Below are 26,002 nucleotides of genomic sequence, written 5' to 3'. Positions count from 1 at the left end.
TATTTGAAAGTGTATTGTGATTGTTGCAAAAAACAAAACAAAACACTGACGATTTGTCCTTTGTAGTTAGGCACAACTAGCAGAGTTTGAAAAATCACAAATGCACCTCTACCCTTCTGCGCAGGAAAATCAAACATGACTGGTAAGTTTCTAGCTTTCTCTTTATCAGCTGGGTCAAATTTTCTCTGTTCTCTGGGAAACACATTGACTTCTGTCTGTGTTATATTTACCTTAAATGTTTTCTTTAAGGTATTAATGCCCAATTTGTTGACACATGATCATCTGTATTCACCTAAGAACACAACCTCTAAACCGTGGGTCCTATGACTCCCTTACAGAAGCACTGTTTGATTTGAAGGCAGGTGCCCTTTATGATATGAGAATAAAATTCATTACCTGCCCATCATCAGTGTCATGTATGGAGCTGCATTCCATCAGTTTTCCATTCTGCGTATAGTCCAGATGTACCAAGTCTTGACAGTGAGAATGGCATGTGTATTTGCAATCTGAAACATAAAAGGCATGACTCAATTTAGATAACATATCAGTGCTGTTCATGTTGCTTTGAATTCATAGAATTGTCAAGATTCCTATCCTGAACAGCAGCCTGTGCTCTGATTCTGAAGAGTGAGGGGCAGTCAATTATGTTGGATCAGCAACACTGGACATAGAACAGCCTTAACCAGCCTAGGCCCCAGCATCATAATTAAGCCAGTGCCAAATCCTATTAGATTGGGGATCCTTGACCCCAGAAACCCTTGCATTGGGTCTGCATCCTTAGAGTCCGCATCCCTTGAAGAACCAACTCTCTTCATGCTATGGACTCACAGCCTCATGTTGTCTGGTTAGCATATGTGATAGGTTTGGAGGGAGTAGTCTAAGATGAGGAATTTTAGGCTCCAAGCCAGAGACCTGCCCCTTTAAGGCCTTCTGCCCCTCAAGGAAGAGGCATACAACTGGTTCTGGAGGCATAAAAGTATTTAGTCCAGTCCTAGACTGTGTGGGAGCACTTAGCTCACTTGGAGCTTTCTGTGGTGCTGCAAGGACCAGTCTACCTTGCACCCCATGGTCCTCTTGCTAAGGTCAGGATAGGACAATAATGCAACCTTATGATTACAGTTACTGTAGTTTTACAAAATTTTGGGGTCTTGCCAGAGGCTTGTGCCTGTAAATAAATTGTTGTGGGGGGGACCCAGACACCATTCTTGCAAGCAACGTGTCAGTTACCAATATAAGTTTTATTGTGATCTGAAGTTGCTGGGAGGGAATAGGAACAATAAAGGTAAGCTAGAGGCAGCCTTGAAGGTTTTAAGGCATTTTTTAAGGAAAATATCTAGAGCTTTGTGGCATGTACATTTGGCTCAATGGAACTGGACAGTGACTTTTTGAAGCAGTAGAAATACACCAGCCTATACATGTGGTCTTCACTGTTGCCTGGGGCAGAGCAAGATCCCAAACACTGTAATGATAGCTGGAGATTGTGAATAACCATTGTTAGGTATCCCATTTATTTTGTACTTGTCATGGAACTGCCATCGGCTCAGAGGCGAGAGATAGAAGGGCAGTTGTGTTACAGAGAGCCTCTGAAAATCTTGCGAAGCAGTTCCTCTTTCAGCAAGGAGGAAAGCCCCACCTCCAGTGGAGAAGAGGTGCAAGGGGCAGAAGTTGCTAGTAAGAGCCTTAACACCTGAGCAAGCCGGAGAGGAAGGAGGCACGCCCTTGCTGTCGCCCATCATGCACAGTAGTTTGAGGCACAGGGAGGGGCGAAAAAGGCTGGGGGTGACAAAACTTTTATGTTGGGGGAGGTACAAAACAGACCACTCCCGGATTCTGCTAGCGATTGAGCCAGACATGAACTTATGGCGCTTTTCATTGTAAATAGTTTGCACCAAAATAAAGCCTGTAAAAGACAGGTCAGAGTCCTGCCTGGTTACTCTCGAGCAACCGCAACAGCACCTGACAGTACTAATTTATTTTTATCATTGAGCTGACACATTTTGGGAAGTCAAATTAAAAAGCTGTGATTTGGTTAAACAATATGCAAAGACAGAGTGGCTAATCACATTAGGAAACTAGTGATGCTATGCCTGTTTTTATTCTCACCATCAATCTCAATCTGAGTATCTTTGAAGTTGTTCACATAAGAGGCTAATAATTTCTTTCTACTAATAATTTCTTTCTACTAATAATTTCTTTCTACTTCATTTCCCGCCTTTTGGGGCGGGGAATGAGGTACTGATAATCATATACAGTGGTACCTCGGGTTAAGTACTTAATTCGTTCCGGAGGTCCGTTCTTAAGCTGAAACTGTTCTTAACCTGAAGCACCACTTTAGCTAATGCTGCCGCACCACTGGAGCACGATTTCTGTTCTCATCCTGAAGCAAAGTTCTTAACCTGAAGCACTATTTCTGGGTTAGCGGAGTCTGTAACCTGAAGCGTATGTAACCTGAAGCGTATGTAACCTGAGGTACCACTGTATTGATAAAAGGTCTGTTGGCGCCAGTACAAAATGGCTGCCAGGGGCAGCAAAAATAGCAATGCCAATACTCCTTATGACTGTTGTCATAAAAAACACCCTAGAAACACAACTTAAACAAACAAAAACCCAACTTGTATATGTCCAATTTGTGCTTTGTGTTTGAGGTTTCAGTAGTTGTCTTCCACTGTGTTTACTGGCAAATTTTCTCTGTCAAACAAATTCACACCAGTGATGGAAATCTTAGATACAGGTAGGCCACAAAAATGGCTACGACAGACTGGAAAAGTTCTACCATATGCCTCTGAATCAAATAAGGGCCAAACCACATGTTACATTGTGTGGTATTGTTTGCTACTATTTATTTCCATTTTAAATAGCAAGTGGGGAGCAATCAGGGTTGAACTGGGACTACATTAAGAGCGGTTGCAGTCCCAATAACCCCCACCCCACCCTCAGCTGCTGCTTGGCCTGCCAGTTTCAGCTGGGCCCTGGGAGTGGGAACAATGCACAGTTAGTGATGCATTCCCATTTGTTAGGAGCTTGAGCAAGTCTGCAGTGTTTTTGCCAGGATAAGGAAAGGCAGCAAAGTGTATTTGATGAAGCTATAAGAAGGCAGAGAGTGAACAAAATAGACATTGCAGGACCTACGTTGTATAGGCCTGTACTAGAACCACAGAGACCATAAAGCTGAGAAAAAGATAGCTGTGTGTGAAAGCCTTTAAAGAATTATTCTGCCCACTCCTAGAGTACTTATCAATCTAATACAAAATTTATTTGCTTCTGAAAACAAGCTTTGTCCAGTCTTAATTTCTCATTGTTCTTTTCCTGATAACATCTGAAAGATGCTGATCTGGAGGGTAGCACAGGCTCATGCTGGTGTCACTAAAATTTTACCAAATATTTATAAAGGCATTCTGATCAGATTAAAGTTTTCCCTCAGCAATTCAGCTGGTGCTGCACATAACAAATCAGTTCGCTATTTATTTACAGTATTGGCTTGTTTCTAAAAACACATCTGAAAAATACATGAGAAATAGATACAAAACAATATTTTAAGCTTTCCATTTTCAAACGATGAAGGGCTGCATGACAAAACATTACTTTCGATTCTGCCCTAGGGCAAATTAAATTTGTCATATATATATATATATATATATATATATATATATATATATATTAGAATCCAAGGAGAACTAGCATAACACTTACAGCTGAAAAACATACAAATTACTTGTGGTCATGGTAGTTCCTTATAATCTGCCTGCAGCAACAGTGTGATTCTTTCACGGCGTTAAGTTGCCACCTACCTGCTCTCTGCTTTTTCTTCACCTCAAGCTTGATTTTGCTGGATAGTTTGTATATGGCTGTTCCCATCACAGAGCATCTACAAGGCTGCGTAGGCAAGCAGATTAACAGATGCTCTACAAGCAGACGCAGATAATTGAGCTGTGCTGGATCTCATAAAACAACCAGGCTGCTGCTGCTCAAGAGAAGTTTCCATATTCTGCCAGACTTATTTTTCAGCCTTTGTAGCCCTACACGCTGAAACCTTGATTTGAATTAGCTGATTTGACTTCCAAATAAACATTTGTAAATGGAGGCTAAAGTCTGCACAGAACCAAAACAGGGATAAGCACGTCGGATTTGGTATAGGCAGTGCCCCTTTCTTATATCTCTCTTGAATAAATTTTCATTTGAAGCCATGTTATATCTGCCGCTCAGCTAGACAACTCTGTGCCCCAACAATCATGAAGTGCAGATGGAAGGCTTTGCCACCTTCACAAAACATGTGACTGGTGCTGTAATTTCTGGCTAGGCTTGTCACTGGTTGGAGCAGACAAAAGGGGTGCCTAGATTCAGTCACATATTTCACAATCAATCATATTCGGCAATGCAGGCAGTTTGGTAGTGTGAGTATGGTGCCAATGACCTACACACACTGACCCTTTGTGAGTGACCCTCAAACCATCATCTTGCATGCCCAGGATCCAATCTAGAAGGATGATCAACGCACCAGTATTTGAAATGTGCAGTCTGAACTTCTGCACATTTACTCAGAAGCAATTCACACTGATGTCAGTAAGATTTACTTACACACACATACACACATATGCATGCATTGGTTGCAGCCTTACAATGCAACCCTATACATGCTTAATCAGAAGTAAGGCCCACTGTTTCAATGGGGCAAATTTTTAAGCAAGTGAAGATAGCACTGCAGCCTTGAATGGGATTTGTCTCTCAAGAAAACTCAGAGATGACGAAATTGAGAATCGCAAAAGAATCTATTATGCCAGCTTTCAGTTTCTACAGTATAGGAATGCCTTCAGATTCAGATGCGAACATTTTTTTCTGGTTAGAAAAAGTAAAGTGAGATTATAATATTCCATTGGGAAAAACGTATTTGCATATGAATGTATACAGTTTTGTATTTGGGGGGGGATTTTTAAATATCTATTTAGAATACAGAATGTCTCTTTAGGATCTGGATTCTAGAATATCTCATCTTTTTTAATGATTTGAAATTTACCTGTGATAAACTGGCAGGACAACGGGGAGGAGGAGGAAGTGTATCCCTGTGTGCAGTGTAGCCGGGACTGGGACACACAGGGACACAAGCTGGGAATGGGGAAGGAGAGGTTGTTGTAGGAAGTACTCACAGGTGATGGAGGATGACAAGGAGATGGGGGTCCAGTGCACAGGAACCAGAGCAGCAGGATCCACCACCAGAGGGGCCCCTATCTCCACAAACATGGCATGCTCTGAGGCATAGGGAGCAGTGGGACAAAAGCTTTAGGAGGCTAGGGCAGGCAAGGGCTCACAACCCAGCTCCCTAGCTGGCCACTAGCTCTGGGAGGAGATGTGTGATTCCTCAGCTGGAGTAGACTCAGGACAGGTGAGGGACACCTGCCTCATCAAGCCCAGATGCTGCAATCTGCATGCAAAGTACTAAAAGGAAGCAGAGATGAGGTGCTGTGTCTGCTCAACTGCCCATGTTGATGGACCTCAGCTTGGATGCTCCCAGACCGCTATGGACTGTGCTTTGGACTTTGGATATGTGGATTGACCCTGGACTGGGGACGTGACAAACTGACTTGCCGCCAGGTAGGCCAGGGCTTGATGACGTTACCGAATAATATTGTCTGATACAGTTTTTGCCTACATAATCTCTACCACCCCTGTTTTTTACATCTCTTACTCCATGATGGGCTCCTTTACAAGCTGCAGCATAACTAATGATGATGATGATGATTGTAACAACAGCAACAATAACATGCTATGTTACCAGTAGGATATTCCAGTAGCAATGGGGGAAACCTTTCAAATTTGCTATGTGGAGTTTTATCCCAGTGCAGTTGTGTCACTGACTTATTCCATAGCTGCAGACACCTCCCTTTTCTACGTCTTTAGGGGAGTGAAACACAGAAAATGTCCAGTAAAGAAAACTAATGAATCTTGCAAGTATATAATTTCTTGATAGGGAGCAGGGGATAAGATTGGAAAACAGGAATCAGTAGACTGCTGTTTACCCCCCTCTAAGAGTGAGCTGGTGAAATAGAGCCTTATATCACTTACATTTTCTATCACAAATTCAATAACGTTTATGCATCTTGCCTGAAGTCGAAAGCATTGAACAGGCCATTTTGTCAAATGGGAGTTGCCAAATTAAGGCAGAATTCTCATTGCTCCATATTTCCCTGTATGTGCTTGAATCAGACTTGTGGTGAAGTTATGGTCAAATAGGTTTTGAAAGCTTGGCACATTTTGGATTGTCTCAGATATCACTCTGCTGTGGGTTTTAGTATATTTATTTCAGTGATTATTTACTGACCCCTAGTGCTGAGTGTACAGCATCGCAACAACAAAGCGGCACCCCTTGCTTAATTCTGTTTATTAAAATGGGTCTGAAGCACGTCTTAGACTGGCTATCGGATTTAACAGGTTTGCTAAAATAATTTCTTTCCCATGTGACTCTTAGGAGATATAAAGTCCCAATGGTTTCTGTGAAACCTGCAGTATTCCTGTAAACAAAATAAGTTGCAAGGGCAAACACAGACACACAATAGTGATTAAAACGTCCAGCTTCAGAACTGTCAGCCAGCCCCAAACCTGAGTCCTCTGACACTATATCTCTAGATAGCAAAACAGGGAAAGGGCTCAGAGCTGGGAAAGAAAAAGAGGGTGCAGATTCCCCCCTCTCCTCAATATCTCCCTGCCCTCCAGAGACCTGAACAGCACTTCAAGGCTTGCAGCTATCTGGAGACCTGGAACAATAACATCCATTGGATGGGGGAAGACACTATAACATTACAGGTCCCACTTGCATTGACTGTGTTCAGAGCAACAAACAGAAAAGCTAGCTAGATAAATACTGCATCAGCGCAGTCTTGGAAAAATGTTCATGTCTGCTTAGGAAGAGAATCACACACTGAAGGTAGCCTTGCACTTTGACACTTCAGATTTTCTCTCTGAAAGGTGGCAATTAACGCATTTCTAGTTGGGTTTCTGGACGTGGGTGGCGCTGTGGGTTAAACCACAGAGCCTAGGACTTGCCGATCAGAAGGTCGGCGGTTCGAATCCCCGCGACGGGGTGCACTCCCGTTGCTCGGTCCCAGCTCCTGCCAACCTAGCAGTTCGAAAGCACGTCAAAGTGCAAGTAGATAAATAGGTACCGCTCCGGCGGGTAAACGGCATTTCCATGCGCTGCTCTGGTTCACCAGAAGCGGCTTAGTCATGCTGGCCACATGACCCGGAAGCTGTATGCCGGCTCCCTCGGCCAATAAAGTGAGATGAGCGCCGCAACCCCAGAGTCAGCCACGACCTGGACCTAATGGTCAGGGGTCCCTTTACCTATAACCTAGTTGGGTTTCTTAGTGGAAAAGAGCTCTGGGACTGCGCCACAGTGGCGTGTTTTGCAGAAGCACTGTCAGAAATTGATGTTGTCTCATTGGCCACTGTCAGAACAGGACATTGGACTGGGTGAGCCATGGGCCGGAGCCATGAGGCTCCACCTCCATCATCCTGCCTGGATACTGATGCCCAGCTCTGAGGGCCTCCCCTCACTGTGAGATGTGAAGTTACAGGGAATCAGGCAGAGAGCCTTCTCAATAGTGACACCTGCCCTGTAGAACGCCCTCCCAGCAGATGTCAAAGAGATAACTATTTGACTTTTAAAAGACATCTGAGGTCAGCCCTGTTCAGGGAATTTTTTAATGTTTTACTGCGATTTTAATATTTTGTTGGGAGCCACCTAGAGTGGTTGGGGCAACCCAGTCAGAACAACAACAACAACAACAACAACAACAACTTAGGGTGTGGTATAATACTTCATACATGCAGTGCCATTTCATAGTGGGAGAAATTGCTTGACACTGTGGGCAGGAGGGGAGAAGATGTGAATCCAGTAAATTCTTAAACTCTGGTGACAAACAACTTGGTTTTTCCATTTCATCAGAATCAGAAGAGGCGGAGAAAGTGTTGGACCACTGTCTGGAAGAAGTGATGGGCTGGACAGGGGCCAAGACACTGAGGCTGAATCCTGATAAAATGGAGGTGCTGTGAATGGGCTGTTCCCATGTCCAGGAATTAGGGGGGCCTGTTCTGGGAGAGGTTGCTGAAGGAATAGGTTTGTAGTTTGGGAGTAGTCCTGGATTCTAACTTGTCACTGGAATCTTAAGCTGCTTTTGTGGCTAGGAATATTTTGCCATTCCTGGACTGGGATAGTCTGGCCTCAGTTGTCTGTGCTCTGGTGACCTCCTGCCTGGATTGCTGCAGTGTGATCTCCCTGGGGCTGCCCTTTAAGATGGTCCAGAGGCTGTAGCTAGCACACAGCTGCTAGACAGATAAGTGGATCAGCCTGATAGAAGCATGTATCACTGGTCCTGAAAGCACTGCAGTGGCTGCCAGGGAGCTACCACAAATGAAAGTGTTACTACTAGCATGCAAAGCCTAAAATGGCATGAGACCCTAAAAGAGTGCCTTCCCCAATACCAACCATCTCAGGCTCTACGATTGCCATGGGAGGCCCTGTTGGTGCTACTGCTGGTGGTGTGCCTTCGTTGGCATTGACCCAAGACAGGGTCTTCTTGGTGGCTGCTCCCCATTTTTCGAATCCTGCCCCCTTGGTGAAGGGCATCTGTACTTTTCTTTATGAACTGTCAGAAAGAATTTGAAAACATTCCCGTTTACCCAGGCGTTTGATGACTGAGCCTTTCTGCTCCTGCAACCTTGAAATTACTAGCTGTGAAAGTATGTCGTCGTATGTGAATGTTTTGAATGCATCACTGTGCTGTTTTTAATTGTTCTTGCTTTAATGTTGATGTGTTTCCCACTCTGGGCTCCTTTGGGAGGAAAGGCTTGATATATGTTTAATACATAAATAAATGGGTTTTCTAAAATTATTAACAACGTGTAAAACATAGTGAGGAAGGCATTTCTCTCCTTCTCTCATGATAGCACCTGGGGTCACCTGACGGTACGTTCAGGACAGGCTATGTTGACCAAATGTATAATGAATGATATTGACTCGCAAAAGATGTGGTGGTAGCCACAAACTTAGATGGATCAAGTAAAGGATTAGGCAAACTCGGGAATGGTCATTGCTTGTAGAAGCAATGTATCCCTGGTTCCAAGATGCTGGAAGATATCTTCCTTCCTTCCTTCCTTCCTTCCTTCCTTCCTTCCTTCCTTCCTTCCTTCCTTATTAGCTTCCATACAAATCTTGCTGGCTGCCACGTGAAGCTGAATGCTAGAGCAGATGGCCTTAATCCACCAAAGCAATATTTTAAGAATATATCTCAAAATAATGCATATGATCAGAATTCAGACAGGAGCACGACGAGCCCATGTACCCACTGCTGCTTGGCACAAGTGTTCCCTAAAGAACAGCTTTCAAGTCTCTATTCAAACTCAATGAGGAGCTCTTCTCTTTCTCTTTCTCTGCCATATGTGAAGCAGCAACTTCAGACATCTTGTAAATAAGTATATCTTTTTGCCCAGGCTTTCCCTAATCCATAAGATCAGTCAATTTTCTCTGTATAAATTTGCTGAATCTGGTTTTTTAATATGCTTCCATACTACAGCTTTACTGTTGTATTTTTGTTTTAATGAAATTGTTACAGTGTTCATGTTGTACACTGCTTAGATTTTTAAAAAAATATTAAGCTGCTTATTATCTATCTATCAGTGGAAACGCGCTGGTTCGAAGAGTAAAAATTCTAGTAGGCCTGCTCAGACCCTTAGATGTGCTTCAAGCAACTTGACACAGACTAATTTCTTTCTGCTACAACACTCATCACAAAACTGCAGGAGAAAAGGTTTTAGTTTTGTTAAGTATACATAACTTCTCAATTTAAGTTCATTGCAGAGAAGAGGAAAAGATAAACTTACCAGAAGATGTGCAAAGAAGCTTGATTTTTCTCCTCCTTGGGCTACCCAGTGATTTGGGGAACCAATAAAAAAACTGTGCTATCCTTCTAATTGTTTTGTTGAAGTCGTTTCTTATTGCCATAGCTAAAGTCAGCCGACTGCTCTTGAGGTAACTGCACAGAAGTGCAGGAACGAAGGAAAAAGCCTTAAATACCCACAACCCCATAAGATCGCCGTGAATAGAACCTCAGCCAGCATGTCTCAAAGCCACCTGTTGGTCCTAAATCCTCTCATCTACATTTAGTAAACTAGAGATCTCTATCTTTATATACAGTCACATTACTATAACCAAACTGTATGGTAGTACAGTGAGAGGAATTCATCAGTATCTTTACAAAAATGCTGTTTAAAAAACCATTTCCTGTAGTATTTTTCTCAGGTTATATATGATCCCAACATTAAACAGGTGTTTTCCTTACAGAAATCCATTAATCACATCAATAGAGCATCCTTCCCACAAACTTATGAAGTGGGTGATGAATTATAAAGATACCTTGATATTGTTACTATTTAGAATGAGGTGCTCTGTTACTAACATGTTTATTTGAAATCCTTTTCTGATTCTAAACCGTACTGCCGGTATCTATGCTAAAGTTCCCAATATGCAGTCTTAGGCTCATTCTCTAACAAATCACTTTTGTTGACACTGAAATCCAACGAATAAAATATATAGTGGCTTACTTTTGGCACCTCAAAATGAAAGTCTATAAATAAATGACATGCTTTTATATATAGATAAGAATGATGAATCTGTGCAACAGTGATGCTTATATTTTCATTGTGCTTTTAGATAATTACACTATTCTCATTAAACAAAACAGTGTCCAATTGAAAAGGATGCCCATATTTTTTACATTTGCTCCTGTTTAGAGTTTATTGCCTCCAGCTATCTTGTTTAAGTTGACATTTTCTTGGCTAAATCCAGACACAACAGCACACAAAATGTTATAGGAACAAAGATGTTGCATCAAAATTGTAAAATGACTTAAAAACATTTGTGTAACACAGTGCATAGTACTGATGTTTCAGGAGATATTTATGTTTCACTCTTCCATACTAAAACATGTAAGATATTTAGACCCCCGCTTTCAGATATTTTTAACTTACTGCCTTTTTCCAGTCTGAATCTTGATAGATTGTATTTCCTGTGTCAATGTGTCCCAGAAGACAAAGCAAACATTTCCACAGATATTCTTTTGTCTGTGTCTGTTTAAATATAAGAGACAGATATCCAACAGAAATACTGTTTCCTAGTTTTCACTATATTGCATGGAAGCCAGAAGGCATGTTGGAGCAAAGTATTTCAATGCAACTGAGAAGCCAAGGACCACTGAAAACATAATAAAAGTTAGGGATGTTTTGTATCTCAACAGCTAGATTGTTTACTAAACTCATAAACTTCTTATAATCCCCCCATCATGATTTAAGATACTCAGTATGTCCCATAATACCCTGAGAGATGTATCTTCATGTGTCGTTTATTCAATTAAGATCTTAATTCTTGGCTAGATCCGTACTCTACACTGTGAAAGCAGGATAATAGACTTGATGGGTCTTTAGTCTTATCTAGAAAAGGTGTCTTCTTATATTTTTAAATTCGTTATCTTAAATTAAAAATGAAATGTACAACTTTAAAAAAAAACTTTTTCAGTGATAACTTAAAACACTGGGTATCCCTTTGTTTTTTTTGCAGAATATTGGAAACACAAATGACTGGAATTTATATGATGGAATTGGAGAGTTTAAAAATGTAGGATGTGGCAACGTTTGTGCAGACTTGTTCCCAAGACTTGTTAAAGACAAATGTTGTCCCAGTCATATTGTAGCTGCGAGACTAAGATAAAGAACGAGTATCAGAAAATGGAATACAATTTGGCTGTTTTCTTTTCTAGGTCACTTCTGTGTTTTCTTCACTCCTTACTTTCCTCTGTGGCCCCCAAGTCTTGTGCCATGCCCCCCCCATTTAAGTGATTTTCACCTGTGGAATATCCTGGGGTCCCTCAGGGAGCCACATGGTCCTCAGTTGAGGAACGTTGTCCTACCAGATGCATGGTTTTATTATTTGTGGTGACCTAAGCGGGTGGCGCTGTGGGTTAAACCACAGAGCCTAGGGCTTGCCGATCGGAAGGTCGAATCCCTGTGACGGGGCGAGCTCCCGTTGCCCGGTCACTGCTCCTGCCAACCTAGCAGTTCGAAAGCACGTCAAAGTGCAAGTAGATAAATAGGTTCCGCTCTAGCAGGAAGGTAAACGGCGTTTCCGTGGACTGCTCTGGTTCGCCAGAAGCAGCTTGTCATGCTGGACACAACCCGGAAGCCATACACCGGCTCCCTCGGCCAATAAAGTGAGATGAGCGCTGCAACCCCAGAGTCAGCCACGGCTGGACCTAATGGTCAGGGGTCCCTTTACCTTTAAACCGTATTTTGGTGTGGAGCCCTGGTTACATTGAAATTTCTACCTTCATATTTGTCCATTGTTGGTATGCACAGGAATGTCTGACTGGGCCATGCACCCAAAGAAAGCCCTAGACTGAATGGGATCTCATGCAGTCCTGTAGAGGACACTCTCCTGAACGCAGGTGCATGATATGTGCTGGCACAAAGCAATATTGGAGTGGGCAACCCCAGTTCCTCCCACCCCCATATTTTGGCTATTGCTGATCTGCATAAATGTGTTTCATAGTGCCATATGCCAGCTCTAGGCCAGGTGAGATTTCAATGGCATCTTGTAGATAACATTTTCATGGTTGTGCCGGTATATGATTTGTGGTGGAAACAGCTGTATTTTGCAGTGGCCACCTCCAGTTACCTGTTGTTGTTTTTTAAAAAATGGTTGCATGATGTAATCACACATTTATGAGCATTTCACAAGCATGAAATTGAATGTGTTGGCCTAGTGTGGGGCTCCGAGGAGAGCTTGGCTGTCTGGCTGGTGTACCGGCCACCTAGCGCACCAGCAGCCACCCTGTCAGGCCTGCTGGAGGCGGTGGCCGGCTGGGCCTTGGAGTTCCCTAACCTATTGGTATTGGGGGACTTCAACATCCATGCCGATGCCACTCCCTCCTCACAGGCTCTGGACCTGGTGTCTTCCATGGCGACACTAGGGCTCTCCCAGTTTGTTTCGGGCCCCACACATCAAGCAGGCCACACGCTGGATTTGATCTTTGGCGTCGGTATAGATGTGATCATGTCTCCTCCGACGAAGGTGCCATGGTCTGATCACTACGCTCTGAAAGCCAGGATTGACTTTCCACCCCCACCCTGCTTAGGTGGCGAGCCAATTTGGGCTCGCCCGCAGAGGCTGATGGACCCCGAGAGATTCCGCCAAGCCTTGCGGGACCTTGCTCCCCCTGGCGACTCATTGACTGAGCTTGTTGAGGGCTGGAATGCCCAGCTCCAGGCAGCCATCGATGAGATCGCACCTAAGCGCCCTCTGCGACCCCGCAGAAACCGGGCTCCCTGGTTTACCGAGGAGCTTCGGAAAATGAAGCGGGACCTCAGACGGCTAGAGCGAGTATGGCGGGGTGCCCGTGACGGAGCCTCAAGAACATCTTATAGGGCTTTTATGAAAACCTACGAGATGGCGGTGAAGGCTGCTAAGAAGTCATACTTCTCGGCCTCCATTGCATCCGCTAGCTCTCGCCCAGCGCAATTATTTAGCATAATCAGGTCTTTAACGTCCCTTGAGGGACAGCCAAATTTAAATAACAAATTGACACACGGCTGTGAGGCATTTGCGAGCTTTTTTGCGGAGAAGGTCTTGTCGCTCCGCCATGACCTCCCTGCCAATTTGGATACAATAAAGGAACTGGAGGCCCCTCGACTGTCCTCGGGTCCAGTATTGGACCACTTCGACCAGATATCCCCAGCCGATGTGGACAGACTCCTCCGAGCTGGAAAGCCCACCACTTGTCCTCTCGACCCGTGCCCGTCTTGGCTGATTAGAGCATGTCCAGACGAGGTGCGGGCCCTCCTGGGGAATATCATCAATTTGTCCCTTGGCACGGGGACATTCCCAGGGGAACTGAAGGAGGCAGTGGTGCGTCCGCTCTTAAAGAAAACATCATTAGATCCCTTAGATCTATCCAATTACCGCCCGGTTTCGAATCTTCCGTTCCTGGGTAAGGTGATTGAGAGAGCGGTTGCTGAACAGCTTGGTGGGTTTCTGGATGAAACATTGGCTCTGGATCCATTCCAGTCTGGCTTCCGCGCTGGTCATGGGACCGAGACGGCTCTGGTCGCCCTAACAGATGACCTTCGTAGACAGCTGGATCGAGGCGGGTCAGGGCTGCTGATTCTTTTAGATCTATCAGCAGCTTTCGACATGGTCGATCACGAACTTTTGGACCACCGCCTTACCGACGTGGGGATCCAGGGCACAGTCCTTCAATGGCTGCGCTCGTTTCTCTCTGGTCGGGGACAGAGGGTGGCGCTTGGGGGGGAATTGTCATCGCGCCACTCCTTGGTGTGTGGAGTACCTCAGGGCGCGATACTCTCCCCGATGCTTTTCAACATCTTTATGCGCCCCCTCGCCCAGCTTGTTCGGAGTTTTGGGCTGGGTTGTCATCAGTATGCCGATGACACCCAACTCTATCTGTTGATGGATGGCCATCCTGACTCGGCCCCAGACACACTGACCAGATGTTTGGAAGCTGTGGCTGGATGGTTACGTGGGAGCCGGTTGAAGCTAAATCCTTCGAAGACAGAGGTCCTGTGGCTGGGACGGGGCGATATGGGATTGGGGGGGCAACTCCCATCTCTTGCGGGGGCGCAATTAGTGCCAGCACCGTCCGTTAAGAGTTTGGGTGTAATCTTCGACACCTCCCTTTCCATGGAGGCGCAGATTGCAGCTATAACAAAGGCGGCATTTTTCCATCTCCGCCAAGCTAAGCAGTTGGCTCCTTACCTCTCTCGCCCTGACCTAGCCACTGTGATCCACGCGACGGTCACCTCCAGACTGGATTATTGTAACTCGCTCTACGTGGGGCTGCCCTTGAGACTGACCCAGAAACTCCAGCGGGTGCAGAATGCTGCAGCGAGACTCCTTATGAGGTCTTCGCTGCGAGATCACATTCACCCGGTGCTATACCAGCTGCACTGGCTCCCGGTGGAGTACAGGATCAGGTTTAAGGTGCTGGTTTTAACCTTTAAAGCCCTATATGGCCTAGGACCCTCGTACCTACGGGACCGCCTCTCCTGGTATGCCCCACAGAGAAACCTACGGTCTTCAAATAAAAACATCTTGAAGGTCCCAGGCCACAGAGAAGTTAGGCTGGCCTCAACTAGAGCCAGGGCTTTTTCGGCTGTGGCTCCGATCTGGTGGAACACTCTGTCACAAGAGACCAGGGCCCTGCGGGACTTGACATCCTTCCGCAGGGCCTGCAAGACAGAGCTGTTCCACCAGGCCTTTGGCCAGGGCACAGCCTGACTCCCTCCCTCGGCAATCTTCGCAGAGCTCTGGCCCAATGGTTGCTAGTGGCTTGAATTAATTAATTTTTATAATGAATGATTTTAGAATGTTGTTTATGTTGTACCTTTGTACTGTTTTATTGTTGTTAGCCGCCCTGAGCCCGGCTTCGGCTGGGGAGGGCGGGATATAAATAAAATTTATTATTATTATTATTATTATGATGTTGACTGAAGAAAATTACTGTTGGGCTCAAAGGAGAGAGTCCTCTGATCATGGAGATATATATCATGTAAAAGGTAAAGGTAAAGGTAAAGGGACCCCGACTGTTAGGTCTAGTCACGGACAACTCTGAGGCTGCGGTGCTCATCTCGCTTTATTGGCCGAGGGAGCCAGAGTACAGCTTCCGGGTCATGTGGCCAGCATGACAAAGCCGCTTCTGGCGAACCAGAGCAGCGCACGGAAATGCTGTTTACCTTCCCACTGGAGCGGTACCTATTTATCTACTTGCACTTTGACGTGCTTTCAAACTGCTAGGTTGGCAGGAGCAGGGACCGAGCAATGGGAGCTCACCCTGTTGCGGGGATTTGAACCGCTGACCTTCTGATCAGCAAGCCCTAGGCTCTGTGGTTTAGACCACAGCGCTACCTGCGTCCCTATATATCATGTAGGGTATCCCAAATATTATTTTGCAATTCAGGGACATACTTACTTACTCGGAGTTCTGAACATATAAACTTTTCTTCTTTTTTCAGTGTTTCAACTTTCAATCAAATAAGGAACTGGGAACTAGCAACCAACTTCAGCATCCTGCTCATACCTTGTTTTTTTCTTTCAACCCATTATCTTCCACACACTCTTAACAATGTACTGTAACACTGTGAGTATCCAGTCTTGAAGTCCAATGATGTACATTGCTTACGTACCAAGATCAGCAATTCATCATATCAAGGACAATGAATTAGAAGTGTGAAAAGAGATTTATTTCTCATGCTGCTGCCTAACTTGTGGTACATTGATTTGAAGAGAATTTTCGCAAGACCCACAGCCGGTGCCGATAGAATTACTATACAGACTAAGAATGGTAGAGTTCCCTCTACAAATTAATATGAAAACACAAGGCAAAATATTGAACACTACAAAAAAGCAAGCTGGTATATGTCATATTGTTTACAACTTATCTTAATAATTTACATGGAGGAAGGGGGAACAGGACCCTTTTTTCTCTTGAGTGCTGCGTACCCTGTAATGTAATCTGTTGGGGGCTGTAAGCAGGGGCAGAGACAAAAGCAATGTAGATTAATCCAGAATAGACTGTACTGCTTCAATTTTCACCATGGCTACCACGGATTAGAATTCTCAGTCCTATAAAGGTGTTTCTTATTTTAGTGTGTCATATGCACATAAACATAAATGATAGAAAGCTATCAATTTGTTCTTGGGCAGCTGGGAGGACACCCCCCCCCAAAAAAAAGCCCAGAAGAAAAGCTTTAAAAAAGTATTTTAATCAAATAAAACACTGCCCCTCCCCGTTATTCTGAAACTTCACAGAAAGATAGCAAAATCCTTAAAAATAAAATAAAATGAAACTAATAGAAAGGAAGGAACTCTAAAGGGATGGGAGAATGTGGCAGAGGTGCCTTCAACAACATAAAAGGCTGTCATCCATGATTTACACTATTCGTTTAAAACTGGTTTCAGTATATGGAAGAAAAATCGACCCTTCTCCATTTCCTCCCTTCAAAAATTATGTTATAGAGTAAACACGATTATGCAAAATGATGATTCTGTAAAACAGAAAACGATAGCATAAAGTAAACACATTACAGAAATATAATCTCAGCATTTCAGAATAGACATTTACATACAATAAGGCAGCAAAATTTCACATAGATTTACTACCTATGATTTCAGTAGTCCTTCCAACTAGGTTATTGGAAACGTGGCAATGAAAATAAGAGCTGCAACAGTGAAATAATATTTCTTTATCCATTTGAGACTATGTAGAGACGGATGATTTTTATTTCTATTTTGGCATGTCAGAATGGAGGAGACAGAAGGTAGAGTTGATTAGAAATTTGATTAAAAGAAATGAAGTATCCTACGAAGGCCTCAAGCCACAGAAATCTAGAATAGTCTCAGATCAATTGGGTCTCTCCTAGAACTTATCCAGAATACTCTGGTTGAGAACAGCAGCCTTACTTTCTAGACAAGTTGGAAAATAAGTTCCACTAAAGTCAGTAAGACTGGATTAGATTGTTTTTGTATGTGTGCATGTATGTTGAATTAAAAAAAAAAAAAACACAGTGTAAGGAAGCTAGCAGAAGCTCACTTCTCTACTACCTCCTCCCCATGATAGCTTATCAAATGCTGAACTAAATTTTGGGCCTCTGTGCTGAATGAGGTTGATGAGCTGTAAGGAAGATTCCCCAAAACTGGGCCAAGGCACTTTCAGTGAGTGAGGAAAGTGCCACCTCTTCAGGGATCCCCTTTTCCAAGGCAACTGCATAAACACCTGTGCCAATGTTTTACCTCAGTGTCAAACGCTTCAGAATAGCTTTAATAAAAAAAGGAAATAATTCTCCTACTTTAGTAGAACTGATGAAGATTAGAAAGCAGTATATGGTCCACACCAGACTCAATGTTTAGCATGTAAGAAAGTAAATGCTACTTTTGAAATTGTATGTTGTTTGGTTTTTAAAAAAAATGCCAGTAAGAATTAATAAACAAGGCTCATTGATTTTGAGACATGTTACAGCTTTTCCGTCACCTGCTGATTTAGCAAATAGAAGATTCAATTTATATGTGCTTTAAATCTGGCAGATTATATATACTCAAATTGAACATGATTACAAACTCAAAAATATTTCCTTCACCATTAGTTAAGAGAGATACTTTTTCAAGAGGTAATCACACTTTTCCCTGTCTCTTTTTTTTGTACTTTGTAAGAGACATCTGCTCACAATGAAAGACAGCAGGAAACAATTTCAGAGGATCATAAACGAGGTACTGTGCATTCAGGTGACTTAAGGGGAAGCCCAATCTCCTTGACAAAAATGAAGTAGGGTTTTTCCAAGACCAGTTTCTCTAGCAACATTCACAAGTAAACAGGCAAGGACAGCATTTGAAGCAAATGCATTGCGTCAATGTGCTCACCACAATATGCAGCCGTCATTATTTCACACGGGGGAAAGTTCTGATGTTACTTCAAATGTTAAGACCACTTGTAACGTTACCAAAAGAAATATACTTTCTATTATATACATTATGTACATATTTACATGCTTTTATTAAATACTGAGGGGGAATGCCAAGTTCAGAAAACTCTTTCAATGGATATATGCTCTTTCTGTGCAAATTCAGATTGTGTCGTGGTAAATGTCCAGCTAAATACAATCCACATTCCTTGGGCCACCATCCATCGTCAAAGCACCAAACCTAAACAAAAAAACACAATCATAGCATTTAATGCTGTCTCTGGTACACAGTATTGAGTGATTGTGCTGCAGTGCAGTGGAGTGAACTCATTCTGTTGATTTCTATGGGATCAGAGTTCAACTGACTTGGCTGGATCGAGCCCACTGGCTTGAATCAAATGAGTCTTTAAGATGCACCACAAGGAGTGCATCTGGAAGAACACAAGGAGTTTAAAAAAAAAGGTAAAGGACCCCTGCACGGTTAAGTCCAGTCAAAGGCAACTATGGGGTTGCGGCGCTCATCTCGCTTTCAGGCCGAGGGAGCCGGTGTTTGTCCACAGACAGCTTTCCAGGTCATGTGGCCAGCATAAACTGCTTCTGGTGCAATGGAACACTGTGACAGAAACCAGAGTGCACGGAAACCTTCCTGCCGTTTACCTTCCTGCCACAGCAGTACCTATTTATCTACTTGCACTGGTGTGCTTTCGAACTGCTAGGTTGGCAGGAGCTGGGACCAAGCAACAGGAGCTCATCCTGTCATGGGGATTTGAACTGCCGACAATCGGCAAGCCCAAGAGGCACAGTGGTTTAGACCACAGCACCACCCATGTGCCTTTCATCACAAGGAGTGCATTTGTGTGAGTGCAGTGGAAGGGTCCACTGTATCGGTCATTCCTAACTCTCTCCTGGTGGGATGGCAATTACATGGGAAACACTCAAGCGACCAGCGTCTCTGCACAGAATTCACACGTGCGCCTCTGCAGGGTGGGAAAGCACCAGGCAGAAGTGGCTCCATTGCTTCTGGTTGCACACAAGACACCACTTTGAAGCATGGATCTCCTGCAAGCCATGGCCAACCCTCTTCACATGCACAAGAAATTCTCAAAAGAGATGCACAGCTACGTCTTCACCGAATATGCTTGCTGCCAAACAAAGTTCCTTAAAACACCAACTTACCTTTCCAAAAGGTGATTATTCTCAGCTAACTCTTTAACGACACCTTCCATTTCTTCTTTTAGTTTCTTCATGCTGAAAGTTTAAAAGAAAGAAAAGGAATGCACTGTAACATGCTTAGTTCTCAGTTAAAAATCTTTATAAAACTACTGGCTATTTCTTTAATGTAATGAAACTGGAAGTGAAACAGATTTTTGAAAAAGACACCTAAACTGTGTATAATGACTATTTAAAGAGGACGACTATTTAAAGAGCAACTTTCAGCTCGGGTCACTGAATACTAGGCTCTTCCAGGGTTCTGAATCACATGAGAAGCCTACATGCAGAGAGGATAAAAATAAATGATTTTTTTAAGTTGGTTTTTTAAAAATAATAATTGATTTTTTAAAAATTTAAATTGGATTTTTAAAATAAAATGCTTTTGGATGGAAAATCTTTCTAAATATAGTTTTCTATTTAAGTTACATTATAGTCCAAAGGCTATTCATCAGGAAATAAGGATTTGTTTTAAGTTTTTAATGTGTGCTAAAACTCAGTCTAAGGTTTTTTTTTAATTGTTTAACCACATCAGTTAACAAACATGGATATATATGCTATAATGTTATTGTTATTAAGGAAATGATTATTTTTCTCCTTCCAATAAAGTACAGCAGAAAAGTTGTCCAAATATAAACAGTTAACTTATTAAACCTCACAATAATTCCATAATTATCTGTCTATATGTATTTCTAATAGTAAACCCAAATCAGTAATTTTTGATATAACTGTAAAAACTACTCTGGAAATTTATTATTACAAAATTAAAACCTTCATTTGGTTGTAAATATTAAAATCATACCAGCAAGAATGAGTCTTTCTCTTAAAAAAATGATTTAAATCAAATGCACCCTGCCTGTTAGTATTTCATGCAACCGATGCTACAGATGTGACTGGTGTGAATCACACGCCTGTCTGAGAAGACTGTGGGAACGGAAGACAGCCTTATCTCTCTTCCGCTGTATGTACTTTGTAATGTACTTTCATTTTTTCCCATTCTCTTGGAACTGGAGAAGACAGAAACCACTTGTAGTCTGTATATAGTATGTAAATAAATAGTAGATTAGATCTATGATGTCTCACTCTTCTTACTGTGTTATGCCAGAAGATTAGTGTGCATATATCAAGCTGATATATGTTGCTGGAGCACCCTGGAGAAGAAGGAAGATGCCTTTTCCAGTGCTGTACACATCAGAGGATGCTTGGCATTCCGGGGGCTTGCAGGCGGCCCCAGGGCGTTTTCCAACACTGCTTACATGAGTAGAATAGGCTCCCCATGGCAGATGTTTGGAGAAGAGGGAGAGGAAGGATCAACTGCCCTTGTCCCTACTCTCCTTTATGTGATTCTTACTCCATGAAGGATTTTTAAAAACAGACCAAACAGGACTAGTGATGGCAGCACCATAAGAACAGCTGATACAAGAATAAGAAACACAAATGTTGCATGGCAATACTGTTTCTAGAATATTAGAATAATAATAATAATAACAACTGTTTCTAATAAAGCTTGAGGTCCACATTCAAATGTGACTATGCCCAGAGTGGCTGGGGCAATCCAGTCATATGGGTGGGGTTCAAATAATAAAAAAATAACAATCTTAACAAAAGCTTGGCATTTTAAAGTACTTCTGTGAAAAGCAGGTTAAAAAGCATTGCATTCATCCAGGTGAGAAATTCTTACCCAAGAGTCATTTCTACCAAAGTGTTTGAACTTGGATAAACTGGGTTAATTGTATGTTTGATCCCACCGGAAGCCACAAACATCTTTTGGGGCAAATTTTCTTGTAACTGTAATAAAATACACAAAGCCCATTTTAATAAGAAAAAACAGGAGACATATTTCTAATAAATACTCACTGGATTCGAGGGATGATATTTGGTACCCAAGAGTTGAAAAGAGCATGTGCTCTTGCTCCAAGAGACTTAAGAAGACCAACTGCGCCTCCCCCTTCACCCCACCTTGACTAACAGTGCTACCCTGACAGCACTGCGGGACCCTCATCAGTCAATTCCTGAAGTCTGTAGTTGCATAACTCTATTTAGTAAGCGTTCCAGATGTACAGTAATTCCAATGTTAACAAAACAGAATTTATGGAACTGTGAAGACTGCACTACAAAGGAGTTCTATTAGCTGGCTATCTAAACTGGGAAGGTATTTAGGCACAAATATAACATCTGATAAAGATTACCTATACAATGTTAATTTTCCTCTTGTTCTCGAAGCTTTTTTAGAGATCTAAAGAATTGGCAAGTTTTGGGCATTCTGGTTATCAAAGAGAGTGAATTGTTCTGGATTCTGCGGCAAATAAATCCTGTCTAGCTTTTCAATGCTCCTCTGGTGGACTTAATAAAAAGGGGGGGCAATGTTTTTTTGGAAAGAGATCTTATATGTTAGGGATGGGAGGTCTGTGGCCCTAGAGCAGCCTTTCTCAACCTGTGGGTCCCCAGATGTTGTTGAACTACAACTCCCATCACCCCTAGCTAGCAAGGCCAGAGTTCAGGGATGATGGGAGTTGTAGTCCAACAACATCTGGGGACCCACAGGTTGAGAACCGCTGCCCTAGAGCCTAATTTCAATGAACTCCAAGCAATCTTCCCCCTGTCCACAGATGATCAAAGCTGGCAGCAGAAATTGCCTGGTACATCTGGAATGGAGTCAATCTTTTCTAAATTGAAATGTTTATGATAATTGTTCTCTTCCTTAATACATTTCTCACAGTAAGACAACCACTGAGCTCTAGTAATTTTATATTGCAATCCTAAGCACATTTACCTGGGAGCAAGCTCCACTGTACTCCATAGGGCTTATTTCTGAATAAGCATGCATAGGATTACAGTGTTAATGGAGCAATGTTGGGACACCCTGTGTATGCAATAAATTTTAAGGGAAAAAAATCTGTGCAGGTTATTATGAATTTCTGCAAAGCACTTATTCCTCTTTTGACTATCCCTCTTTAAAATACTGACAAATTATACAGTCTTATCTTGGAAGTCAAACAGAATCCATTCTGGAAGTCCATTCAACTTCCAAAATGATTGGAAACCAAAGTGCGGCTTCTGCAGCCAATCGGAAGCCACGTCAGACATTTGGCTTCCAAAAATAGTTTGCAAACAGGAAGTCACTTCTGGGTTTGTGGCGTTCGGGAGCCAAAACGTTCGAGAACTAAACTGTTTGAAAATCAAGGTATGACTGTAATTAAGGAGAACACTTACTTCATTTACATAGTCCTGATATTTCGACACCTCTTCCTCAATATCGAAGCAGAGTTTTCTGAGATTCATTAACTGTTTTCTTAAAAGAAGCATCTTCCTGAAAAGGAAAACCAGTTTTAAAATCATGTTTTTGTGTCAATACGAGAGAGTTCAATGATACATGAAAGAAAGAATCTTGCCTCATCCAGTCCTCTGCCTTGTCAAAGAAAACTTCGTACTTGGTGACGCATTCTTCCTTGAACAAGGTCATGGCTTTTGTAGCATGTAGAAAAAGCTTCTGCCTGCAGCACAGAAATAAGAACCATACTGTCATATTGCTCCCAAATATTCCATTCCTCTAACAAGCCTGGACCTTAAAAACAGTATCTCTGCACACTGAAGAGGGACAACATGGTAGAAAGAGTATGCAGTAGAGCACACAATTCAAAGTGTTGGTGCTGACCTTTAAAGCCCTAAATGGCCTTGGTCCAGTGTACCTGAAGGAGTGTCTCCACTCCCATTGTTCTGCCCAGACACTGAGGTCCAGCTCTGAGGGCCTTCTGGTGGTTCCCTCACTGCAAGAAATGAGGTTACAGTGGTGCCCCGCAAGACGAATGCCTCGCAAGACAGAAAACCCGCTAGACGAAAGGGTTTTCCGTTTTTGAGCTGCTTCGCAAGACAATTTTCCCTATGGGCTTGCTTTGCAAGACGAAAAAGTCTTGCGAGTGTTCCGATTTTTTTTGCTTCCCCCCCTTTTTCTGAGCCGCTAAGCCGCTAATAGCCTTTTAGCCGCTAATCCGCTAAGCCTTTAATAACCGCTAAGCCTTTAATAGCCGCTAAACCGCTAATAGCGCTAATCTGCTAATAGGGTTGCTTCGCAAGACGAAAAAACCGCTAGACGAAGAGACTCGCGGAACGGATTAATTTCATCTTGCGAGGCACCACTGTACAGGGAACCAGGCAGAGGGCCTTCTCTGTGGAAATCCCTCCCATCAGATGTCAAGGAAATAAACAACTATCTGACTTTTAGAAGACATTTGAAGGCAGCCCTGTTTAGGGAAATTTTCAATGTTTGATGTTTTATCGTGTTTTTAATATTCTGTTGGGAGCCGCCCAGAGTGGCTGCTGAAACCCAGCCAGATGGGCGGGAAGGAAGGAAGGAAGGAAGGAAGGAAGGAAGGAAGGAAGGAAGGAAGGTAGGTATTGTTTTTTCATTTTGTTATTTTGTGTCCACTGGTGTAATGCTGAACCTCACCCAAAATATTTGTAGAATTTTTAAAAAAGACTTACTTGTCGAATTTGTGGATTTGTTCCTCGTTATATGGAAGTCCTAAGGAAAATAAATGAATAAAATGAAATTGGATAGCAAAAGTAATGCTCAGGGGGTCATGAGGTTTTTTGGGGCCTAGGGCACATGGGCAAACTCGAGAAGCTGTCTGTGTGTGGACACAAGGACCCCAATGAATTCTACTGCCTACAGAAGAATGATTATTTCAAGCCAATCAACAGTGGGGGGGGGGGCGGGAGGGAAGAAGACCCAGTGAGAACCAGGGAGGACCTGAATGGGAACAAATGGGACCTCTGAGCAGTGCAATGGCAGATCAGAATTGCTTTCTCTACTCGCCGTTTGGAACACAAATTGATTTTATAATCAATGACCCCCCCATCAAGTCAAATACAGTCATACCTTGGATTCCGAATGCCACAAATCTGGAAGTGAGTGCTCCGGTTTGCAAACATTCTTTGGAAGTCGAATGTCTGACGAGGCTCCTGCGGCTTCCGATTGGCTGCAGGAGCTTCCTGCAGCCAATTAGAAGCATGGCTTTTGTTTCTGAACATTTTGGAAGTCAAACAGACTGCTGGGACGGATTCCGTTCGACTTCCAAGGTACGACTGTACAGTGGTACCTCGGGTTAAGTACTTAATTCATTCCAGACGTCCGTTCTTAACCTGAAACTGTTCTTAACCTGAAGCACCACTTTAGCTAATGGGGCCTCCTGCTGCTGCCGCGCCGCCAGAGCACGATTTCTGTTCTCATCCTGAAGCAAAGTTCTTAACCTGAAGCACTATTTCTGGGTTAGCGGAGTCTGTAACCTGAAGCGTATGTAACCTGAGGTATTACTGTACACATATACTTAGCCATGATCATTTTAACTTGGAACATTATTATTACCAGAGCTTTTTTCTAAAAAAGTAAATAAATGTTTAAGGGTACTCTCATATTCCTACTCATATTGAAATACTGCCCCTCAATGAGGCCAAACTTAAGATTCACAAAATGTTTAGGGGTATGTGTACCCCGTCAGCCCCCCAGGAAAAAAGCACTGGTTATTACTATTATTTATTATTACTATCATTTTAATTTATTACCCACCCTTCACCCTAAACCTAAACTATGAGAATTGAAAATAAATGAAACATTAAAAACAGTTTACAATCACAACTTACAGTCACAAAAAATAGGGTGGGTCTTAAAATATGCACCTCAGGTGGTAAAGAGGCAAATCTGCAGTACCTCTTAACTTAACTCAACTAAAAATAAACTAAAATTACTTACGGCGTTCTGCTTTGTCTTTTTTGAACTGATAATAAATTTCTGTAATGGAACTCAGTAGGACTTGCAACCTTTCTGGGCTAGGAGAGAAAAAGTAAAGATATAAATCATTTAACACATGCCAGTATGCATGAACTTGAAAACGAAGCACAGTAAGAACTTTACGTGGAAATGCCACTCACTTTCTGTCTTTTGGGTGCGTGCCTTCCTGGTTGGTCCAGCCATCAGACAGCAGGCCATTCGGACAGAGTTTGCTTTTGATATCCTGAAGACTGCTCTCTATTGTTCCCCGCGAACTTGAAAGCTGAACGAATGCAAGAAATTCAGCTTTACCCAGCAAAAATTTGCTGAAAGCTGAGTTTTGGAACATATATAGAAAGAAACCTTTTTATCTTTTATAAATATAAGATAAAAGATTGTTTATGTATGCAACAACTGTGGCAAGAATTCTTTTAGCCCCAAAATGGAAACAACAAGAAGTACCAATGAAATAAGAGTGGCAGATGAAGATGATGGACTTTGCAGAACTGGCAAAGC

General features: G+C 42.8%; 2 protein-coding genes across 3 annotated transcripts in view; both read right to left on the bottom strand.

The window, feature by feature from the left end:
- Window positions 1-10,090, bottom strand: part of RASSF3 (Ras association domain family member 3) — a 63,391-nt gene extending 53,301 nt beyond the window's left edge. Inside the window, exons 1-2 of one of the 2 annotated variants that reach the window (XM_082239858.1) lie at window positions 9,871-10,090; window positions 397-506 (exon numbers count right to left, since the gene is read on the bottom strand). In XM_082239858.1, coding sequence (XP_082095984.1) covers window positions 397-506; window positions 9,871-10,075 — 315 coding nt within the window. In that variant the 5' untranslated portion in view covers window positions 10,076-10,090. Of the gene's footprint in view, window positions 1-396; window positions 507-3,788; window positions 3,871-9,870 lie in introns of those variants that run through there. The other variant, XM_082239859.1, reaches the window with a different exon arrangement.
- Window positions 10,091-16,274: 6,184 nt separating this feature from the next.
- Window positions 16,275-26,002, bottom strand: part of TBK1 (TANK binding kinase 1) — a 30,115-nt gene continuing 20,387 nt past the window's right edge. The window contains exons 14-21 of the mRNA XM_082239654.1: window positions 25,648-25,769; window positions 25,469-25,545; window positions 24,202-24,241; window positions 23,112-23,213; window positions 22,933-23,029; window positions 21,401-21,507; window positions 19,687-19,758; window positions 16,275-18,751 (exon numbers count right to left, since the gene is read on the bottom strand). Coding sequence (XP_082095780.1) covers window positions 18,700-18,751; window positions 19,687-19,758; window positions 21,401-21,507; window positions 22,933-23,029; window positions 23,112-23,213; window positions 24,202-24,241; window positions 25,469-25,545; window positions 25,648-25,769 — 669 coding nt within the window. The 3' untranslated portion in view covers window positions 16,275-18,699. The remainder of the gene's footprint in view (window positions 18,752-19,686; window positions 19,759-21,400; window positions 21,508-22,932; window positions 23,030-23,111; window positions 23,214-24,201; window positions 24,242-25,468; window positions 25,546-25,647; window positions 25,770-26,002) is intronic.

This window comes from Podarcis vaucheri (assembly GCF_965113315.1).
Source record: "Podarcis vaucheri genome assembly, chromosome: 10".
NCBI lineage: Eukaryota > Metazoa > Chordata > Lepidosauria > Squamata > Lacertidae > Podarcis > Podarcis vaucheri.
This window is presented reverse-complemented; position numbering and strand designations above follow the sequence as displayed.